At 32.2% G+C, this 23,290-nt stretch overlaps 1 protein-coding gene across 6 annotated transcripts in view; it reads left to right on the plus strand.

Annotated features, from left to right (window-relative positions):
• Positions 1–23,290, plus strand: part of LOC100574484 (protein CBFA2T3) — a 130,593-nt gene that overhangs the window by 34,043 nt on the left and 73,260 nt on the right. For 2 of the 6 annotated variants that reach the window (XM_029490415.1, XM_008182521.3), the window contains one exon: positions 16,617–16,737. In XM_029490415.1, coding sequence (XP_029346275.1) covers positions 16,620–16,737 — 118 coding nt within the window. In that variant the 5' untranslated portion in view covers positions 16,617–16,619. The other 4 variants (XM_029490414.1, XM_003242912.4, XM_016802549.2 and 1 more) reach the window with 4 other exon arrangements.

A 23,290-nucleotide genomic window follows, 5' to 3' on the forward strand; every position in this document is an offset into this window, starting at 1 on the left:
TTTTTTTATATTTATTATTTTATAATAAAGTCCTTAGAGCCTAGGCAATTTATTAAATTCAATAATACATTATTATTTATAACTTAAGATTAATTATCATCATACTGTTTTATCATTTATTTTGTTTCCATTTCTTTACGAACTATGTATATTGTAATTTAATCTGTATCGCTGTACTCTATATTTTGTAAATAATATGTAATTGGGTTATCTAACCCATTTAATTAAATAAATAAAATTACACAATACCTACTTAAAACTCAGAATAGGGAAATTATGTCCCCAAAAAAGGTCATAGTCATATACTTTTAAATTGCGGCCTGTGTACTTTTAAAACAGGTACCTATCTAAATGCTTTTAAATTTTAAATAACGATAAACACAAAAATTGTATAACGTTTTAACTTTTAATTATGAATAACGTTAAACGCAAAAATTGTATAACGTTTTAATTCTGAATAACGATAAACACAAAAGTTGAATAACGTTTAAATTTTGAATAACGATAAACTCAAAATTTGTATAACATTTTGATTGTAAATAACGTAAAACAATATTTTTTTTTCAAATTCAAGCCCTGTATATGATACATATAACCTAACTTGATACATATAACATTAAAAAGTATAAAAAAATATTAATTAGTATGCCAATGATTAAATTTTAAGTGGGAAGGGAAGTTATAGGGCCATATTCATAGTCGGTGGTAAAGAATAAGTATTTCTATACTTATGACTCAAATAAGATTCATAAACGAGACTTTGACTTAAGAAATGAAAAAGTATTACATGTTTTTAAGGTTAATCGAGACCTATCTTAAGAATAATTGCTTTCAGTTACTGTCGCAAACTTTTTTTTTGTCAAAACTGGCTTAAGCAATATTTTTTCTGATACTGATACTGATACTGAGCAATACTTATACTTGTTCGTTTTCAAAACGTTTAAATTAAGCAATGAGTTTATTTTTTTGAACATTATTTTGTTGAAGACCCTATTCGTGTATAGGTTTTACCATTTCCTTTTTTTTTAACCCTAGTGCAATCTTCTTGCAATTTAATTTAGATATTAATTTAGAAAATGTGCAATATTCGACTATGTCCGCTCAAATATAGCTATATATAATATGGGATTTATCGGTAGATAGGTCCGACCTATAATCAGGTAAAATAATATATTGTCGTCTTCAACAAATCATAATAATATAACATTATAACCGGTCTGCAGCAGGCCACCAGTCACACAATAATAATATAACACGAGCACTGTACACAATATTAATAATAATAATAATAATAATAATAATAATATTAATATTATATACGAACTACGACGACGACGTGACGACGTTCGGTGGCCGGCGGCGGCGGGTAGAGCTGGCTTGATCGTGCATGTGACGTCTGTGATAAGCGCTTTCCCAGCGCTATGTACTTCTCTCATCGCGTACGTCGTACACAATATGCGTATATCAGTTGCTCGGCAGGCTGCAGCGGTTGGGTTACGTACACACACACACTGGCGTATACCGCAGTAGTGGTAGTGGTAGTAGTAGTAGTGCTGCTGGTAGTGGTGGTGGTGGTAGTTTTGATAAAATCCCGCGGTTTTAATTAACAATGTCAATGGCAGAGGTATATACTGATATAATATATATATATATACTACAACGTGTCTACGTCTGGACCGGCTGCCGTTTTCGAGAGAGGTGGGGGTGGGATAGGGTGAGAGGGTTAGTGCGAAAGAGGGTGCAGACCGCCGCCGCCGTAGGGTGGGTGGAAAATTATTTCGCCGCTGTTAATATAAAATAATATACGCGTGGCGTACACGTCCTGTCCGCGTCGGCGCGCGGCGCGCGGCAAAACTTATCGTACGCATATATGCGGTGCGCGCGACAGCGTCCCGCGGGTCGCCGCCGCCGCCGCGGACGGACAGCAGCCGCGGCGGCGGCATTGCGCGCCCCGACACCGTGCACGCCGGTAGTCACGAGCACTGCTCTCTCCGCGCCACTACCAACTCCGCCGCGAGAGAAACCCACCGCGACGACCGCTGCAGCACACGCGTTATTATCGTCTCGTCTCGTCTCGTCGTCGTCCACCGACCCGTAAGTCATCTATATTATAATAACCGTATACTTATTTGTATTATTATTATCACACGTGGGTGCAATATTTTGTTCCGGTGGGCGGTTGTTGGGTTGTGTGGGTGGGTGGGTTTCGCCGGATACCGCGGAGCGCGCGTTGCCACACGCAATGTTTGATGTTAATTTAACGCGCAAGGCGTTTGAACAGGTGTCCGCGCCGCGCGCGATGTTATTGTAACAAGTGTCGGACGACGGTTGTGCGGTGGGGGAGGGGGGCGGAAGAAACGAACGCAGCACGTGCTGTGCCGCGCGGTATATACCGCTGTTACCTGTGCAAGAGCGCCAATTGATCAAACTCGGGGGCCACTGGTCTTTTTACGCACGCCAAAAGTAAGTATAAGCGCCTACCTAGGTTACAATACGCAATTGTAGTCATCGGTTTTCGTTTCCGACGAGAAGTGCAGTTGCAGTCCGCCCGCCGACCGTCGTCGTCGTCACATAATATTTATCAAATTTTCGTCACACTGCAGCTGGGCACTAGCGCGTACCATCGATATTTCCATATTATCGTATATACAAATACAATCGAGTATTTATCGTTATAAATATTGTAATATATGTATCACAGCTCCACCATGAGGGCCAGCGGTTTTCAAAAGTTCGATTCCTACGCGATGGACAAAAATTACTGCAACGCGCACCAGCAAGTGAGATCTATTTTAAAAATGTATTTTTTTTTTTTTTTTTTGTTTCCGTGTCTCTCGTAGTGTCGGAAGTAGGACGAGAACCTATAAGAACCAGTGAGTTATTGTGATGGTTCCGTGTCATGCAGTATAGCTTTTATCTTCTACGGCTTGGAGCCGAGTAAACTGCAGAGATTACCTTTAAATATATGCCGTATGATCCATTTAACATGAGACACTCGTTATTTCAAAAGCATCAAAACCTAGAGTTTTTGAAAAATAATTTTAAGTCATAAAAAACAACATTCTTTTTATGAATATATTTTGTCTGGAGTAGGATCACGGTATATAAAAATCAAATTTCTGAAGAGTTATAACCATAAGTATATCGTTTTGATGAGCGGAGTGGAATGGTACAGAGGTACCCCGCCAAATGTCGGTCCACTTATCTACATTTTAAAATACTTATATATATTTGATGATTATAAATTATAGTAAACTGCTTATCCGAAATTTGATTTTTATAGATCGAAATAGGTACGACGATTAATATTCTACTTTGAAGTATGAAATTAAAGATGCATATAGTAATTCAAAAGTGTAAAAAATAAAAAAAAAATTTAAAAAAAACAGGAAAAAATGTTGCGTATTGTAACGATTTAAAATTATGTTAATGGAATATTTTAATAAAAATCAGTGTTTTCTTAAATGACGAGCGTCTAACTTTAAATGGATCACCCCGTACGCTCCCTCTGTAATACTTACCAATTCCGTCATAGACGATACTTCGTCATGATGTCCGCGATATTATTATTACTTCCTTCTACTATACGTATATTTAAAAGCTTATTTTTCGAAAATATACTACGCACCACTGTTGCAAGTATAACCTGCACGACGAAGTTCTCTGCGCATAATATTATTATTGTTTATACTCGCCGAGAGAATTTGTATTTTTGCATTCCATTCACATCCTTGCATATTTAGGCACCTACACTTATTTAAAATAATTTTACTATCACAAACTCTACTGTCAATATCCATGTTTATACTGCTAATATTGTTATATCAAATAAATGGTTAGCTCAGATTATATATCACCGCCGCCACAACCACCACCACCACTGCAGTGTGTGGGGACCTTTATGATTAGAAGGATTGCTTTAAAGTCCGTTTGATATAATATAATATGTTGGTTTAGTACGATGTTTGTTAATTTATGCTTTTTTAGCGAATAATATTAAGACGTTTCACTTACCTATATAGTTATAGACTTGCAGTAAATATATAATATGAGGACACATTTCGACGTAACCACGTAAAATAGTTTATAATATATAGTTATAAAATAGGTAGGTATATACACTTAAATTATCTGCCAATGCCAATCACATATTTTTTTTGTCCAACACTATCCAGAACAGTATTTCAGATTTCTCAATATTAATCTACATCTAAACATAATCAAATATTAAATATGTAAATAATATTTATTTCGTGGCCTAAAAATAATGCTAAAAACGGTTATTTTCGTCATGATAGTTCCTTAACAATATATATACTACTGGTATGTATATAGTTATCTTGTAACTATATTTTCTGTATAATGACTGCGATAATTAACCGACTATGGTATCGGTGACGTGATTAAGAACCATCGTCAGAGTGGGAGGCGAATTTATAGTGAACTGTAATGAAAAATATAATTTTATTTTTAATCAGCTGTAACATAACAATATTTTAATGAAAAACTATTTCTTTAAACTGTTTTTTAAAATAATAAAATAAAGCAGAGTGTCTTATATATCACCAAGGTTATGTTTTACCAAAGACAAATTTTAGTAGTACATTTTTTATATTTCGGTGGCATCCAGGTTTGTGTGTTACGCCACAACATGATATATCGGTATTTGAAAATACCAGATACCGGTGTACCGATAATAACACCATTCCTATACCTATCAAACAGTTACCCACCTCAGTAAATGCTCGTAGGTACTGCAAAATCGGTTATTTGGGCCTAATGATGTAGCGTGTCGAGTCATAGAACTCGATCATGAGCAAATATAAATAATAATATATCGTAAATCATTAATATTATTATTTCCTTTATTTGGTGTAGTGTGTAATGTGTATCATATTATATTATCATATTATTGTAATGTATGTTTTTGGCAGCACGATAGTGTAACTGGCGAATTAATGTAAAGATAATTTAATATTTGTATGAGGTTTCTTTGTTTGTTTTTACAACGTGTGTATGTATTTGAACAACGCGAAAACATTATTTCTCGATTAATCATCCCAGGGTGTTAGCAATTATAGGTCGAATACGTAGATAGATGAATTATTGTTTTAAATATTTGATTTTAGAATTTAGAATTTGTCTTCCCAAACGTATATAAAAACTTATTTAATTTTTTATTAACTTTTTACGTGTATTAGTATTTTTGAGACATCGTGTGTTATAATACATATAATATAATATCAAAATATATAAGCACAGTTTTTTTTTACAGAAATGTTGAGTTTAAGTTAGGTGGAAATTAGATATTTAAACAAAGAATAACTATTTTAGTTATCTTGTTTTAATTTTAAAATATTACTAATGAATTATGGTCTCTTTAAATTTTTAAAGTAGGTATATTATTATTACATTTTATACTCATAACGAAATTTTTAAATGCAATTTTTTCACCCTAAATGAATTCAACCTACTGTAGTACACTATTACTGATTCCTACCTAAAATTAAAATAAATTATATCACAAAATATATTTGGTATCTAATATTATAGACTGATAAACCGTCTTCGCTCAGAATGGTTTTCCGTACCTATACAATGATTTTGTGTCTTTGAATTCAAATTTAACACATCCGTTACAACGGCCCACCTAGACACCTACTGTACAGCAGATCGGTTCCCACTTCCCCATTTTTTTTATCTATAATATTAGTACTAGGGAGGCACTACCCTGTGATTTATCTTAGAAATAATGAATATATTATACCCAACGAAAATTCCTGTCTACGCCGCTGCTTTTTATGAAGTTTAACTTGATCCGGCGCAGTTCGGTATACCTATATTTGTACACAATTAAATTTAAACTTTAAAGTGTAAGTTACACAAAATGTTGATTATTATAAACTATAATATGGTTATACTTATGAGGAGATGCTACACGGGCATTTGTTGTCTCCGTTTTACAATATTGTGTAACATAGCAAATTTACACTCAGCAGGTCACGTTTGTTTAAAAACTAGAGTAAATCGACAAAATTATGAGATTTCAATGGTAAGAACATTATCCATGTCAGTGTATGGTTTTTTTTTACGATAGTCTATTTTTTTAGTAAGTTTTGAAAAAGTAATGGTGTGCTAAATAGGTGCATATTGTAAGAAGTCAATTCGCTCTAAATTTAAATTAACGAAGTTACTCATGTTCTGCTGAGCGTAAAATTTGCTATGTTACGCACTTGTAAGACGGAGACAACATATGTGGGTATCACGTCCTCTTAATAATATTATGGTCTATAACAGGCGGGTGGCCACTTATCTCAATTTTTGGATACGCAAATTTATGACACTAATTCGAAGCGAGCAACATTGATGAGAGATGTTTATAAAAAGAAGACACTTTTTTCATTTTGTAACAAATGAAGAAACATATTTTATTTATTTATAGAAATAATTTAGAACCGCACAATACTGACTCGCGAGCCTCGTTGTGGCCCACCCCTGGTCTATAACGTTGACTGTGTTCACTCGTGGTTTAATATAATAATTTGTAATACCTAACTCTGTTTGCATGTTATATTGTGTAAAAAAAAATGTATACATTATTTTAGAGCAGAAAATATTATTACCAGCGAAAAATGACAGTTGCGTAATAATAATAATAATATCTCCGTGATGTCTCCGTCTGTTTAAACTCGGATGTAACCCTACGATAAGGAATTATAATGGTTTGTTGTATTTTGTAAATAATCGCATTATAATATTATTATACTGTAGTTGTTTGTTTTTGTAAAGAATAAAAACAATGTGTAGGAGGTACACGTTATAACTATACGCAGCTTAGTTACCCGTATTGAGGTCTTACGGACAAATTTAAATTATTGGGCCTGTGATTACACTTTTTTAGTTGTAAAATGTGAACTCGGCCGAATTTCCACCGATAAAATACCACCGGAGATTAATTTAACGCAAGGTGTTTGTCATTCAAAAGGTATTAATGTTTTTGAAAATATTTTTTTTACATAATATTTATCCTTACCATTTTTTTTAAAGTTTTTTACTTTTTTGAATTAAAACATATACGGTTTAATTTCATCTTCGAAAGCGGACATTTTTTTCTGGCTATTTTGATACAATATATGAATCGAAATTAGGATGAGTTATACCTAAGCATTTTAAGAATAGGTGAGCGGTAGATCATCATTTTTCGGGGTAACCGCGTATCGTTCATCTAAACTAAATATTTATAACTCATAAACTACTAATACTAAATTTTATTTTTATATGTATTGAAATACTTTAAATATTCTGCTTTTGAAATGTGAAATTAAAACTGTATGTTGCGGTTCGAAAAAGACAAAACACAAATAAATAAATAAAGGTACTTTTTAAAAATATTGTTTTTTAACGACTAGAAACCATATAAAAATGATTTTTCACAAACGTTTATACTTTTTGAAATAATGGGTATTCGATGATAAAAGAATCACTCAGTATAATATATGCACGACGTAATTTAATTTGAAAATAATAAATTTTGTATAAAACGTATTTTTTTTAAACATTTTGGCCACATAATATTAATTATATATATTTTTTTTTATTAATTAACCCGTGGAAACTTAGGCCATTGGGTGGTTTTTTACTGTGGGGGGAGGCTAATCTAGGTTTAAACACGTGTGTTTGTTAGTTTGGCAGAATTTTCTAGTGGGAACCCGTAGGTATCTGCCGTGCCCGGGTGGGGGATGGCGGCCTCTCTCACCAGTCTCCATACACCGAGACTGCCCTAAGAGAAGTGCCGCCCGTGGCCGGGTTTCGAACCGGTGACGTTGAGCGTCCCAACCGACGCCATAGTCCGCTCAGCGTCACTCCGTCCCCATTAATAATGTTATTATTATAATAATAATAATATCCTAATATATAAAACCGAAAATTGAAATCTTTGATGCTAATGTTGTCGGAAACTACTCGACCGATTGTCTTAAATTTTTTTTTAATGAAAGATTATATCACGGAGAAGATTATTATCGCAATATCATTTGTCTTTTGGCCAGTCCTAAGCCTGGGTTAAAATAGGGAGGAAAAAAACAGGCAGCAAAAGAATAGTTTACACACGAATTTTTTTCTCGGCTAACGATAAGATAAAAATGACTTGCATTACCATATATACTACTACAGTTACTGTCTACTGCAGGTATGTCAAACACGCGTCCATCGCATGTCTCTTCATGGCCCACGTATAGCAATATTAATAAACAATTAATTGAAAAAAAAAAAATTATATAATTTCCCAACAACTGCGTATGTTAGTGAGAGGTACTTTTCTGTCACATCTCCTGATAAACTGTAATTTTGAATAAGTAATATTGTAACATTTGTAAGTGATGAACAAAATTAAAAATGTGTATAAAATGTTTTTAAACGATAAATTTGCATGGGTGCCGGCTAGTAAGCTAATTATTCAATATATTTGGCCCAGTTAATACTTTCGAGTTTGACATGTCTGGACTACGCAGTTAACAATAATAATAATAATAATAATAATAATAATTTTGGCATGAGCATCGTCAGGTGGGACAGTTATTATAATAGTATTATAATATAATACATATTGATAGAACCCTGTATTCTATAATAATACGTGTTATAATATGTTATTATAAGCATAGTTATTGTTATCGTTTGCGCGAACGATGAATATTAATGATTTCTCTCCTGTCTCGTGCTCGCGTGTAATTTTCAAGTTGTGTACTTACAGTGGCGTAAATAGGAATTTTCATTAGGGGGGAGGGGGATATATATACCCCAAAAAACTAACTAATTTTTGTATGAAAAAAATTATTTTATTTTTTCTACACAATGTGTTAATCTACAATATGATGTCTATTTTTCTAAATTTATGTGACATAATATCAATGACTTCATCGGGCGTAATAGGGACTTCTCGATGAATCGATAATAATGTTAATCCATTAAATGGTCGAGTCTGAGAAGTAAATACATAAATGGTTAATTATACTAACCTTAAAGACGAAAAATAACTATTTATTTTTACTTCAGCCATCGTATTCCTTAAATATTATGTTTTCAGTTTTTTAAGACACGAAAAAGTTCTTTCGGGTGGACACCTGTAAGGTACATAGTATTTTAAGTAGTTGATGTACATTTGGAAATACTGAGGAATCACATAGTCTCAGGGAATCTATAGCTATCGTAGGATGTTTATTACACTGTAGTACTGTAATATAAGAGTTTAATGCGGTTAATATTTTTCGTCTTTCTATCCGTCCGAACCACGTGTTTTTTGGCCAACCGTTAGGCGGCGAAAAAGGATTTCTCCGACCGAGATTAAACCTCGGAGAGCTGGAGGAGTCGATACGCATACAATATAGGTATATTGTAGCCCATAGGCCCAAAATATTACCCGAAAGCGCAAAAATAAATAACCCATATCAATTTTATATAAAAAAAGGGTATTTAATAAAAACGTAGTTATTATTAATATTTAACTAAGCATTTACAGTGATATTAAAATTAGCGATATTTAAATTAGTTCAAAAAAATCAATAAGTAATAAAAATCAGTAAAAATCAAAAAAATTATAATTTTGTGTATTGTTTTAAATTAATTAAAAAAAGTATCTTAAAATTAAATTTGAAATTTGAAGCCTACTGAATTCAAGTATTCCAATCTGGTTATTTGTTTTTCTTTATACAAAGTCCAAGTTTGTGTATTTGAGATGACTTTAGATTTGCGATTCATAGTTTTTTGACTGTGGTTTGACTTTAGTTTTATATAAACTTCTGCTTGGTGTTCTTTAATCACTTAAGTACAACTATAAATAGATGGGTGCGGGTTATAAAATTGATTTTTCAAATACCTGTGATATGATTCTGGACCATTGGTAGTCCTTGGCTCGTTCGAAGGTTCGTTGCTCAGCCCAGAGATGCGGTGGATTGTGGATATCTGCTGTAATTTCGATAAAATTCGTTAAAATATAATCTGAAAATGCTGATATCTTCACCGCATATTACCTAATGCTTTATTGACACACACGCGCGCGTAATATATAACATTTCATAAATTTACGTGGACTTCATCCGTGCGTGTTTGTACTTTTCACCATGTATTACCATGATATCATAATTCGTTCTTTGCCCACAATTATACCGTTTACGATGCTTAAAATATCATAAAATATGTGCCTGCGTTGCACCGCGGTCCGCGTCTGACTCATTGCCCGGGGGGCCAATATCATAATATTATTACATTTATCGAATTCATTAAATATTATTATCATCATCGCTGTTCGATCCGAAAAATATCGACCTGAAGTACTCGTAGAACCGTCGCAGTCGTCGTGAAATAATCCGTTGCGGAGGAGCATGCAGGCGGCGGCGGCGTCGGCGGAAGTTCTCTATCCGCTGTGTGTATATAAATGTATAGACTGATGTCCTGTCTGATTCATCATTGCCCAGCCAGAACCAGATATTAAGATAAAGGGTTATAAGAATACAACAGTGGCGCCATATATCAAGCAATATTCAATTTAAATATACACAATTTGTTTTAAAATACAAAACGTACGAATTTGATATTTGGAATAGCGATTCCTCTAATTATCTAGATGTGCAATAAGAAAGGATTTTCTGATATTTATATTTTAAACAGGTGGTCAAACAGGGATCTTAAGATTCACGGTTGAAATTGAAACTTTTTTGTTTATTATTGTCGCCTTTGGTTGCGGGTTACATAATATGAAAATTATTTCACAAAGCTATAATAGGTACAATTACGCCAATTTGACAATAAAAATAAAATGAAATAAATTAAAATAAAATGACCCCCAAAGTGTATTAATAATATTATGTATAAATATTAAATACCCCTAAAAATCCGGGATGATCAACTATGATTTCAATACGTTTTAGGTACAAACATTTTTATCAACTACAAAGCTATAGGCTATATTTTATCCCCCACATCACTGTGTGTGCGATTTAAAGTAGACTGCGAACCTGATAATATAATATAATGTACTGTTCGCATAACCATAAGTATCATAATATGATTTTGCTTCAACATGCACAGCGGGGCCACAGCGAATTACAACTAAAAGGAGTTACTTAATCACAATTTTTTTTAGAGTTATTCAGCTAGTAACTTTATAATACTACAAAATATGTGCCTGCGTGGCACCGCGGTCAGCGTTCGACTCGTTGTCCGGGGGGGGGGGGGGGGGCGTGCACATCATAATATTATTATATTTACCGAATTCATTAAATATTATTATTATCACGGCGGTTCGATTCGAAAAGTATCGACCCGATACTCGTGGAACCGTCGCAGCCGTCGTGAAATAATCCGCTGCGGAGGAGCGTGCAGGCGGCGGCGGAAGACCTCTATCCGCTGTGTGTATATAGTCGCCGCCGGTCGATAGAAAACATGTGTCCTTTTTTCCATACTGACGATTTCCGACTGCCGCCGACAGCACACACACACACACACACACATACATAAGCACACGACGACCGAGTTGGGGCGGCTGCTCGCAGCTGGTTAATGTTTATCTAATAATACACATCGGCACAAGAAAATGCGGTCTCCGAGAGCAGCTTTTCCGCGCCGCCTTTGGTCGATACTGCCACCGCCGCCGCCGCCGTATAATGACGATGATAATAATAATAATAATATATACAATATAATATGTACATAAAACAGTACATACATTATAATATATATATATATATTGTGTCTCGAAAATGCGTGCCGGACGGATGCACCGCAGGCACGTCTCGGACGTATATTATAGCGAACGACGCCAACACGAGCTTTTTCGTCGGATCTCTTTTTTAAGGGGCGACATTAAGGCGATTTCTAATCTCGTCTAGCCGACCGGGATTAGCGTGAGTGAAATTCGACGAGGGTAACACTCTCGTATACGCGCACGCATGTGTCGATAATTCGATAACAATGTTATGAAATTCACCATACGAATTTTACCGAGAATTGCGGAATAAAAATCCCCAGACTACAATATTACTCACAACCACATGGCTGAACAACATTCTATTATCATCATATATATTTTTTTTGAATGATATAATATAGTAAAATATAATCTACACTTTTTTAATATATAAAGCTGTAGAGTTTGTTTGAACGCGCTAATCTCAGAAAACTACTGGTTTGAATAGAAAAATTATTTTTTTGTTGGAAAGGCCATTCATCGAGGAAAGCTTTATAACAACACGCTACGACCAATTATTAATAGAAGTGCTCAAACAGGGATTTTGAGATTTACGATGGAAATATTTGTTTATAAATGGTTGCTATTGGTTAATCGGGCAGATCAGGTACAAGCATGCATCAAATCGAATTTTCACACATTGCCTACCAGGGTGGCTGAATTGCACTTACAGCAGTGAGTTATACCAAAAAGGAGTTGAACAATCACAATTTTTTTACCGGCCATAAATGTATGTTTATGTGCAGAGCTCTGGGAAGAAGAGGTTTTTTTTATTCATCGGATTTTAGTACGGTTATGTATTAGGTTAGGATTATGTATTGATTGATTATATTAATCCACCGTGTCATATCAAAATAAACTTGGTATAACTTTAATACTTTAGACTTAAATCATACACTTACGTACAAGCAGCACTGGGTCCGCGATCTACCACATGGTTTTTATTCCAGGCAACAGAAAAGTTAAGATAAATTTTGAACACCATACCCCGAATATTAAATAACGAATTGAACAAAGTTTGAGTCATATAAAGTTGGTACATTTAACGGGCGACGAAGTGCACAGGATCACCTAGTATAGAATATATACGTATTTGTAATTAAATATTAATAATGTGGTGATTATAGATAGGTACTAGTTAACGTTTAAAAAATATTTGTTCAACCATTTGCATGTGGTTGTGAGTAACATTGTAGTCTGGGGATTATTTTTCTTGGGGATTTTTATTCCGATAACCATACTGCAATATTGCAATGACTATAGTGCTTACTGCTGCAGTCTTTTCGAATATTGTTTTATTTCCTAGTAGGGTGCTAAGAATCATCGAGCGTTTTAGCCGTATTATACAGTAAAATAGACATAATACATCTTCGGACTCGGTGCGATTAAGGGGCCTCGCTACGGCTGTCAATTTTAGCTCAAAAAACATTAAGTTGACAGCTTGTCAGAAAATCGTCTATAAATCGCACGGAACACTTTGTAAAAATTAAATCTTACATTATTGTGAACCGTATAGATGAAAACTTGAAAATATAGATTTTTAAAATGAAAGAGTGGTTTCGTTCGCCCTTCGTACGCCTCAGACGTATTATATACCTACGTGTATAGTAAACGACGCCAAGACGAGCTTTTTCATCGGATCTCGTTTTTAAGAGGCCTCGCTACGGCTACTGTTTAAGGGGCGACATTTAGGCGATTTTTAGTCTCGTCTAGCCGCCCGAGATCTATAAAGTGTTAGTAGAAAACAATTACCTATTAGTATGAGTGAAATTCGATGAGGATATCACTCTTGTATACGCGCACGCGTGTGTCAATAATTCAAAATATAGTTACATAGAGTTGTGACTCGTGAGGTACAGTATAGGTACATGCATAGGCGAAATTATGGATCAGGCCAGTCAGATTACGGTCTGACTAGTGACCAGCTAATACTGTCCGGATAACGTATATTGACTTAATACAATTTAAAATTTAAATAATTAACATATATTTTTGTATAATTGCATTTTCATATTTATCATTTCACCTGTCCTAATGAAATTTTCTAGTTTCACCTATGCCTATATTATGTACAATATGTTCTGCATGTTGTGTTTAGTAATACTAATATCTCTTGTGACTTAATACTTCTTAGTATTTTTACGTATTTCATATGATTTTGTTTAAGTAGTCAGCATAGTTTGTATAAACCAGGATGCGTAGTCATGTGTGTATCATGAAAATTCAAATCTAAAATGTAGAAGTGTTTACAAGTGTTTCTACTTATAACATATTACCTATTGTATATTATGATCTAAGCATTTATATAATACACGGGTTAATAATAATAGTCAAATGTTTTTTACAACATTCAATATGATTAGAAAAACTAGGATTTTCGCGCTGATGTCCTTCATCAAGGACTTTTTCGAGGTATTGATAAGGTTTTCGTATTTTTTTTAATTCCTGGCATTCTAGACAAATTTTTGTTATGTACATAAGACTATCAAATTAATATTTTTCCACCAACTCTTCGGGTACTTTTGACTCTGTAGTTGCTTAACTACATAGCTTATTATAGGGAGAAACCATCCAACATAGAAATAAAATATATCATTAAAAATTATTACTTCTACTCACGGCCTTTAATTATAAAATAGGTTTTACCATAATATTATTATTAAAAAAGTTTGAAATATCACGTTTATTCAAATTTATTTATTACTGGTTTTAATAGAGTAATCGATATTCTATACACACAGAACTATAGTATGTAGTGGTGGTACAGTATTATATATATATATGTACACACATTACACATATAGCACACTATATTTACCATAAATTGAATTGTAATATATAACAACATTTAAAAAATAAAAATATTTTATCTGAGGTTGACACGCTTTTCTGGTGAACGTTAATTGGATTTTCATATATGATTGAAACACCGTGTTGCAGTTTCGATAATAGTATGCTTTGATCGTATAACAGACGTTCATATTATTATACAATATATACAGCTTATAGGTACCTAGAAGCATACCTCTATAAAGTTATTTTATACGTCCATTTGACATCATAATAATATGCACGGGTTTTCGTGAAAAATCGTCATTCAATAAATATTAAATTCTCTATAAAACATTAAATAATAGATTAAATAAATTGTAACATTTTATTTTGTTAACTTAATGTCTATTATTAATAATAATTAATAATACAGTGCTGTACATTTATCCGGTAAATTTTTACAGGTAAAAAAAATTACCGTAAATTTTACCAATTTTTGTTTACCAAAAAAAAATTTGTGTGGCCCCTCTAATCGAATGAAATCAAAAACGCCTAGTCTGAATCGTAAAGCGACATCCTTTTTATCAACTGATAATATTACAATAATTACTAATTATATTTTCTATTTTTTCGACACTGTATACGGTCGAACGTCAATCGTTATATAATATTATCAGCTGTCGAGCGTAAGTGTTGTAATGACTATTTGATATTTCTATTTTAAGACTTATTTTCGACTTCTAGCCTCTAGACTCTAGTGTATCGATAAACATAATTTTGCCAATTACCAATTGGCAATTACCAGTTTCCGAAAAATTAGGAAAAATTGTATAGGCAGATACCAAGAAGGCAGATAATGTAATATTCATAATATACTATTATTAATACAAAAAATAAGTCTAAATATAAATGTTTTGACTTAAAAAGAAAAAAATGGTTATGTAAATTTTGATAGTTTAATTTAATTTAAATTATTTATTAATTGTAATATGAATAATTAAATATTCATATTTCATAAAAATGTGATCTAATTACTAATGTCTAATACAGAACAATAGATATTTTAGATATATATTTTTTAAATTTCTTGTTAATTTTTGTTATTATTAGAAAGGACTAGATTTAACAAGTAGGTTTACAACATTAGTACCTAATACAAATCGTATTTAGTAATTTCTAATAGTAAAAAATATCAATGGATCTATGATTTACGTTATTTTACCATTTTTACCACATTATTGGTAAATTTACCAATATTTTTTTACGTAAACACCCCATCTTAAATTATTTATTATATAGAACTTTTAGTTGTTCACCTACGATTATTTTAAGTAAAATAAATAATATATTGTCAAACGATCGAAATATCGTGTTGTAGTCTCCATAGTACATAATATACCTATAACCTCTATAAAGTTATTTTATAAGTTATTTTTTCCCAATGTTTCACTTGACATTGTAATAATATGCACGGATTTTCGTGAAAAATCGTAATTTGATAAAATATACCTAAGTATATAAAACTATACATACAACTTTAAACAATAGCTTGTATATACCTAAATAAATATTGTAATATTATTTGGTTATTATATATTATTATAATATATATTATAGAACTTTTAGTATTTCACCTACGATTATTTTAGCTAGAATAAATAATAAATTGTTTTAAAAAAAAAGTTTATTAATATTTCTCAAAAATAAAAATATATAAATAGATAACTCGTATGTTATTGTATACCAAATGTGTAGTATAATATAACAATATGCGAACCTACGTTTAAGCTGATTAGGTTGTGGTGTCGGAATAGCTTACCTGCAGTTACTTGTGGGCCGTCGTCAATTGTATTCGTGCGGTTCGTATATATTAATTTACAACAGGTGGTTTGCAATTAAATAATTTACTAAATCCTACACGTCGCGTCGTATAGGTTATTCTAATTAAAGGATTTAAACCTTTTTTTTTTTAGGGGTGTTACTCGACTCGATCATATTTTTCCAATTCTGCAGCGAGTTCTGTAACTCCCAGATCAAAAATCTATCGATGCAATAATAATTAGGTATTAATTTACTATTCGTGTTTAAAATATTGTTTCAGTCGATGGAACCAAAAATGATTAAGGAAGAAGCGATCGAACAACGGGATTCCGGTATTCTCGCAGACGATCCGGCGATAAATAACAACAATAACAAGGAATCCGCATTCAGAATTCACATTCGTAAGTACACACTTTCGAGTTTATCTTGCGTTTTGTTACTGCCCCCCGCAGTATTGTTATTATTATAAGTTTCATACAGAGAGGATATAAAATTTTTTTAAGGTTATGGTGTACACAGCTGTAGTACATGTACCTACGTTAAAATATATAATTTATAGGTTAGGTATGTGCTATACAGCTGCACTCGCATATTATATAGCTTTTGTCACAATCAGCTATTGGTGAAATCGGCGATCGTTAAGCTCTGTGATCTTGTCACATTTCACGTAGTGTACCTATAATTATTATATTTTTGATTTAAATTTTAGGATAGTTACGTTTTAAAAATTAATTATAAATGGAATCCTGCTTCATATTTAATATGTTAATTTTTCAATAGGTAGGTAAATACTGAAAATAAAAATTTTTTATATGATTTAAATCTATTTTGAATAACTTTTCAAAAAAATATTTAAATTTTCACAAGTAAAAAATTAGTTTAAAATTGTTCATAAACATTAAACAAATTTTTAATAAAAAGATAGGTATATAAATTAGCTATTTTAAATTTTGCAAAAAAAGTTAATATCAAGTTTAAAATATTTTATTTTTCAGTATTAAAGTATTAACGTAAATAAATCTGTAAATTATGTAAAAAAAAAATAATAATATTGATTAGAACAAAAGTTAATCAATTTGTCTGGTCTTTCTATTACACGTTATTTATATAGGTTTTATGTAGGGTGATTCACCAAGGATGGATACCCCTATTGTTTTTTCTTTAATAATGAGTTCATTAAAATTCTGATTTTTGTAATTTTTAAATATACTCATAGACCATTTTATTAAATTCTTGAACTTTTTTGTAGTTCCTAAGTAGTGTCCTGTTGCGACTCAAAATTGTATTTTTCCAATGAGAATCCTCACTCTCTTTTTGAATGTAATCAACTTACCGGATAATTTTTATGAACAATTTTACGTTGCAGAATCATAATTCAAACTAGTAATTTTTTATTAATTTAGCATTGTGAAGTAATAGAATATTAATAGATCCATAATAATTTGTTTTAAAAATATGGGGGCTAGCTGCAGGTGATTAAAAAATGTTGGTAATTAATATTAATTTATCTACATTAATAATTTATAAAAATGGCCCAAGTATAATAAATACGACTAGATCCATTATTGCATCTGTTTTATACTTTTGTAAAACCACTTTTAAACACTAATACCTTTAGAATAAAATTTTAAAAACTGAGAAACTACTCGTCCAAATTTTTAATTGGGTAAATCAATATTTTAAAAAAAATATCCTCTTAATAATCTACAGTAAAACAAGGGGGCGGGGGGGTTCTCATTTGAAAAACAGAAGTATTTGTATCGTCGCATTGTATTACTCCTTAATAAGTGATACAAACAGTATCAAGAATTTGAAAATATTATTGTCATTAAATATATCAAAAAATTCCAAAAATCAGATTTTTAAGAACCACATTATTAAAGCCAAATAAGGCGGTGAGCGAGCTTGGTGAATCACTCTGTATATTATAAATACAGTTTTTGAAGTAATACTTCTTACTTGAGGTGTGTGTGTAGAAAAAAGATCGTAACGAAAAATGAAACGACACGTTTGTTTATTTATTTATATATGTCCATAGCAACCATCAATAAACAAAAATGTCTAACGTAAATTACATATTATTTTTTTATTGTATTGATTTTTCTCACTCTCTCCCTAATTCACTTATAACTTCACGGGGCCAATTACTTATGAAAGAAGTTTTACTTCCCCAAAGTGTAATGGTGGGCTCACACACTTTCTCACGTTTTTATTATTATATTATATTTATGTATGAAACTCGTAAAGCACTGAATCCACCTTATAGAAATGTATACTCGTGTAGAGTGCATAAATAACACTCATTATTGTGTAAATCTTGCAACACTTATATTATAGGTAGGTATGTACTTAATTTCTCGTTTTTAACATTGGATTTTATTCAAACCAATAAATTCATAGGCTATTGCTTATTGAACCCGAACTGTTAAATAAAGAGGATCATAGTATTTGAATAATGCATTGGTGTGGTCATGAGCTTGTCGAAAAGGTCCGAGTATACAAATGGGGATAAAAAAATATATTCACGTATATAATAATATTATATATTATGTTAGGTATGTTATAGGTTACATCGTCGTACATAAATATATTATTTATATAAAACCTTTTTCTCATTTTTAACTTAGAATTAATTTAATACCCTGTACGGCTGTACTCATATACTCTGATAAATTAATGTTTAAATCAGAATGAACAATTTTAATTTCACATCGATATTAATTGTTTTTCCTGGTTTAAATTTAAAATAATGCATTGATTTTATGATTTTTATATTGTCGCTTAATATTGATTTGATTGTTTTATGATTTTGAACATAATAAAAATAATATTTTCAATGGCATTGAAATAAATATTTGATTTTTATATCACTTTTGATGTCTTAGATGATTTTTAACAATTTGGATCGATATTTAAAATCTATTTTGAAATCGATTTCAAGCCCTGGTAAAAATCTAATAGTAATAGGTTTCTAAACATAAGTTTAAAACACTTATGTCCTCGTTCGTCTGTTAGTAGTCACTAGATAGTTACCAGTACATAGTTACGACTTACGATTGTTGATATTCAGATATTTATTTGTTCACTATTGTTCGTATTCACTCTATAGGTACTTAGTTACGATTGTTGTTTGTATTAACTATCAAGATGTTTGGTTACGGTTTATATTAAGATAAGATAAATTACTTTTTTACTACCTACCAGCTATTGTAGTATTTAATATACATTCATATACTATTCAAATTATACTACCAAATTATTAAGGTAACCAATTTTTTTTTAAAATTATTTTTGAAATCATAGTTTATTGCTTTAAATGAAAATACGTATGAAAACCGGGAATATAGCACGGTCGCAAGGTGCGAGCTTTCTCGACTTGATTAAATTTAAATGTATTTTAATATTTATTTAAATTGAGTTTTAAGTTATATTAATTAAAAAAAATAACAAAAAATATTGATATCGTTATGAAATCAATTGAAAAAAAACTGATACACCACCGTAAGTATAGTAGGTATCGGTATCGAATTTCCTTCACTATCGGGAAGTCACTGTAAATTACAGTCCGTATATGGATGTTCTGAATTTGAATTTTATGGTAAACAATTGCGAAAAACGGCATTGTCTTTTTCCAAGTTTTACGACACAAATATTTAAAAACGGCCCAAAGTATTGACCTAGATGGGTCAGTCCTTCTGTCTCCCTTTAAATCCGCCACTGCTCAGCGAATCACCCTGTATATACTATAGCAACGGAAATATGACGTATACATATAACATAATACATATACATAATAATTCTAAAAGAATCGATGCGATTTTCGAGTTGAATATTGTCTATAATATAGAAATAAAAAAACGATTTAATATTATGTTATTTACTCTCAGTGCGTAAACCGACGTGAAACGGATTTTTATTTATTTTTAATACCATCGTACACAGAGTGCGAACTGCTGCAACTATTACATCTTAATATTAATGCATAATAATATCGTATAGGATTTATTATTGTTGGCGATGGAGAATAAAGCATATAATATTTTGATATTGTTGCTGCAGTGTGTTAAACGATTTCGCATAATTCTTTGAATTTCCCTCCGAAAAACGTGCAGCTAAAAAATATATAGAAACACGCTGTACAGCCATAGCAGTTCACGTACAGAATTATTATTATATATAATATTATTACACTTTAGCAGAGGCCGCCGTCAATTGCATAAAAACGCGGAATAGCTGCGCTGCAGCTCGCGATATACATATATATATATATACAATTCGAGATATTAAGTGAGTGTAAGTTGTAAAACCGGCGCTGCGAACGAAAATTAAGTGTCAAGTTTTGTAATAAGGAAAAAAAAAATAATAATAATAAAAAAAAGCAAAATATTATTATTATATAAGGCAAATTGAAGCCAGCACGTCTGTTACACGCGCATACACCCCTCCGCTCTCCGACACCTGCGATTGACGTTCTTTAGTAAAATATGGCGCCATTCTTGGTCTCCTTCCAATAACTTTCATGCCACACCACCTCTCTCTCGCATTTATTAAAACCCGAAATTTATTATAATGTTCGGCCGATTGTAAACCCTTTTCCCCAGAAGTCCGACACCCTGCCGCCGCCTGCAGCACATCGCTTCCGCCGTCGTTCCACGTGCCAAACATGATTTATATGAAATCCATATATATGTATAGGTCGTCAACTCGCCGTTATAGCAACCCCCCGCCTTAGTGGTACAGATTCGGTATATAAATACATAATATAGTTTGATATGGTATATAGTCGTAGTGTATATAGTGTCGGTGGTGGTTGTGGTGGCCAGGGTTATTAATTAAAGTTTAGAAAGTAATTCCGAAAGCGGAACCTTGCGGGAGTCAAACTTTGCCGCTTAAGTCCGACACGCATACTTAAATTATATACTATATACAGTACACCTATTGACATTGTCCGCGGACTCGAACCACTCCAGCAAAGTTTTTACGTGTCACCCGACCAATAATAATAATTAGTAATTACCTACCCTTCTCACAGCACCATTTCGATCCATTTTATCGTGTGTTTATGTTATTATACTCGCAGTTAATTATTTATTTTTATTTTGTCCTTTCCGGGAGTGAATTGTAAAACAAATTTCGTGACGTGCATCGACGGCGGCGCTTGTAGTCTGCAGTACCTTATATTATAGTTTTCCGAACATCGTCGAAGTGAATTTTCGGTTTATATAACATTTTAACATTTATTACCGTGCCAATCAACCACGTTCGCACGGATTTCAATTAATCGAAAACACAAGTTGCAGACTGCAACCCGATCGATCATGGTTCATATTTTTTCACGACCCGATTGAGCACAAATATAATCAAACAATAGGAATCTAAAAAATAACAACAAAATACGATACGATTAAGCATAGAAATACTTAATACGTTGTACGTTGCCGTTTATATGAACTTACCAACTAAATAGATCCTCATTTCCTAATATTTTCGTAAAATATTTCAATACAATATTGTCGTTTTTGTCCTTAAGAACTATATAAAATTGTTTAAAAGTACCATAAAAATATATCAAAATTAACTTTTCAGGTAACATTTGACCCAGCATTTTCCAATTATTTTCCTCACACTGATAAAATGTTCACAATTTTCTATCGCTTACGGCCGCGCCATAGACACAAAATAAAAGTTAGTTTACTTATGCTGTAATATCTTTATACTAAAATAAAACGGTGTAACGAATAACGGCGAAAAAGTAACAGCGACTAACGACTGATAGTTGAGTCACTGTTGGTTAACAATCTAAAATCCAAATATAAATACCGTACCTAGTAGTTAATTTCAAAAATCATCAAAAATAGAATATATTATGTGTGTAAATAACAAATAATATCAGCAACGACTGACCAAAGCATTTAAACTCTTCAATTTTTTTCCAAAGACGACCTCAAAGGAATTATTGCACTTACCGAGAGACGACAGATTAAGGGAAATAGAACATACCGCACGGATATATAGATTAACCCACTAAATTTAACCAGAGAACAGGATGTAATACTGACGCGACTAAGGATAAGATACACTTGGTATACCCACAAACATCTCGTGGATAAGTTAGAGCCCGAATCATGCACTACTTGCGGTTCTGAAATTTCCGTCAAATATCTACTAGTAGAATTTTATGTTAAAAAAATATTTTGAATCGACTAATAATATTTGTATCAAATCTACCACATTTGGTGACATGACTACTGACAGTAGCATTTGCAGGATTTTCACATAAGCAATTATTCTGTTATACCAATCGCCGGAACAACAGAAACGCTGAAATATACAACTTACTTATAGGGTTTTTAACATATTGTTTTGTCATATGTGGTCACCGTCATCAATATAATTACCATGGCTATTTCGAATGAGCCGAAAACTCGCGGTCGTGAAATTCTATTTTATTTACTTATCTAACGCGCAATCGATTTGAACAATATATGGATAGAATAAACTGCAATAAACTGCTATTTTAAATCGACCAATGAATATTTTGGAAATTGTAAGATGAAACCAATACACGAGTCCGGCAGTCTTCATGGTCGCGCGTTTGTCTGTTTATTTTAATTTTTAGCCAACGACGAAATAAACCGTTAGGTACCTATACTACCTATTCGTTTTTTTATTTGTACATACATTAATCATTCAACAATACGCGAATATTTTTAGTTTACCTAATTAGTAGTTACGTATTTTAACTGCATTTTTATGCACGTGCATTACCGTTGCCGCGGTATTACATTGGGGTAGGTGTATGGACGTATGGTATATTATGGTATCATGTGATAACACGCAGCACGCACAGTAACAAAAATTACGTCAATATTTAGTAAAATGTTTATTTGCGTTGCACAATAATTTAGAGTACCAGAGTACCTACTTATATAATATGCATAAATTATGTCAAAG

The sequence above is a fragment of the Acyrthosiphon pisum genome, chromosome A2 (genome assembly GCF_005508785.2).
Source record: "Acyrthosiphon pisum isolate AL4f chromosome A2, pea_aphid_22Mar2018_4r6ur, whole genome shotgun sequence".
Taxonomy (NCBI): domain Eukaryota; kingdom Metazoa; phylum Arthropoda; class Insecta; order Hemiptera; family Aphididae; genus Acyrthosiphon; species Acyrthosiphon pisum.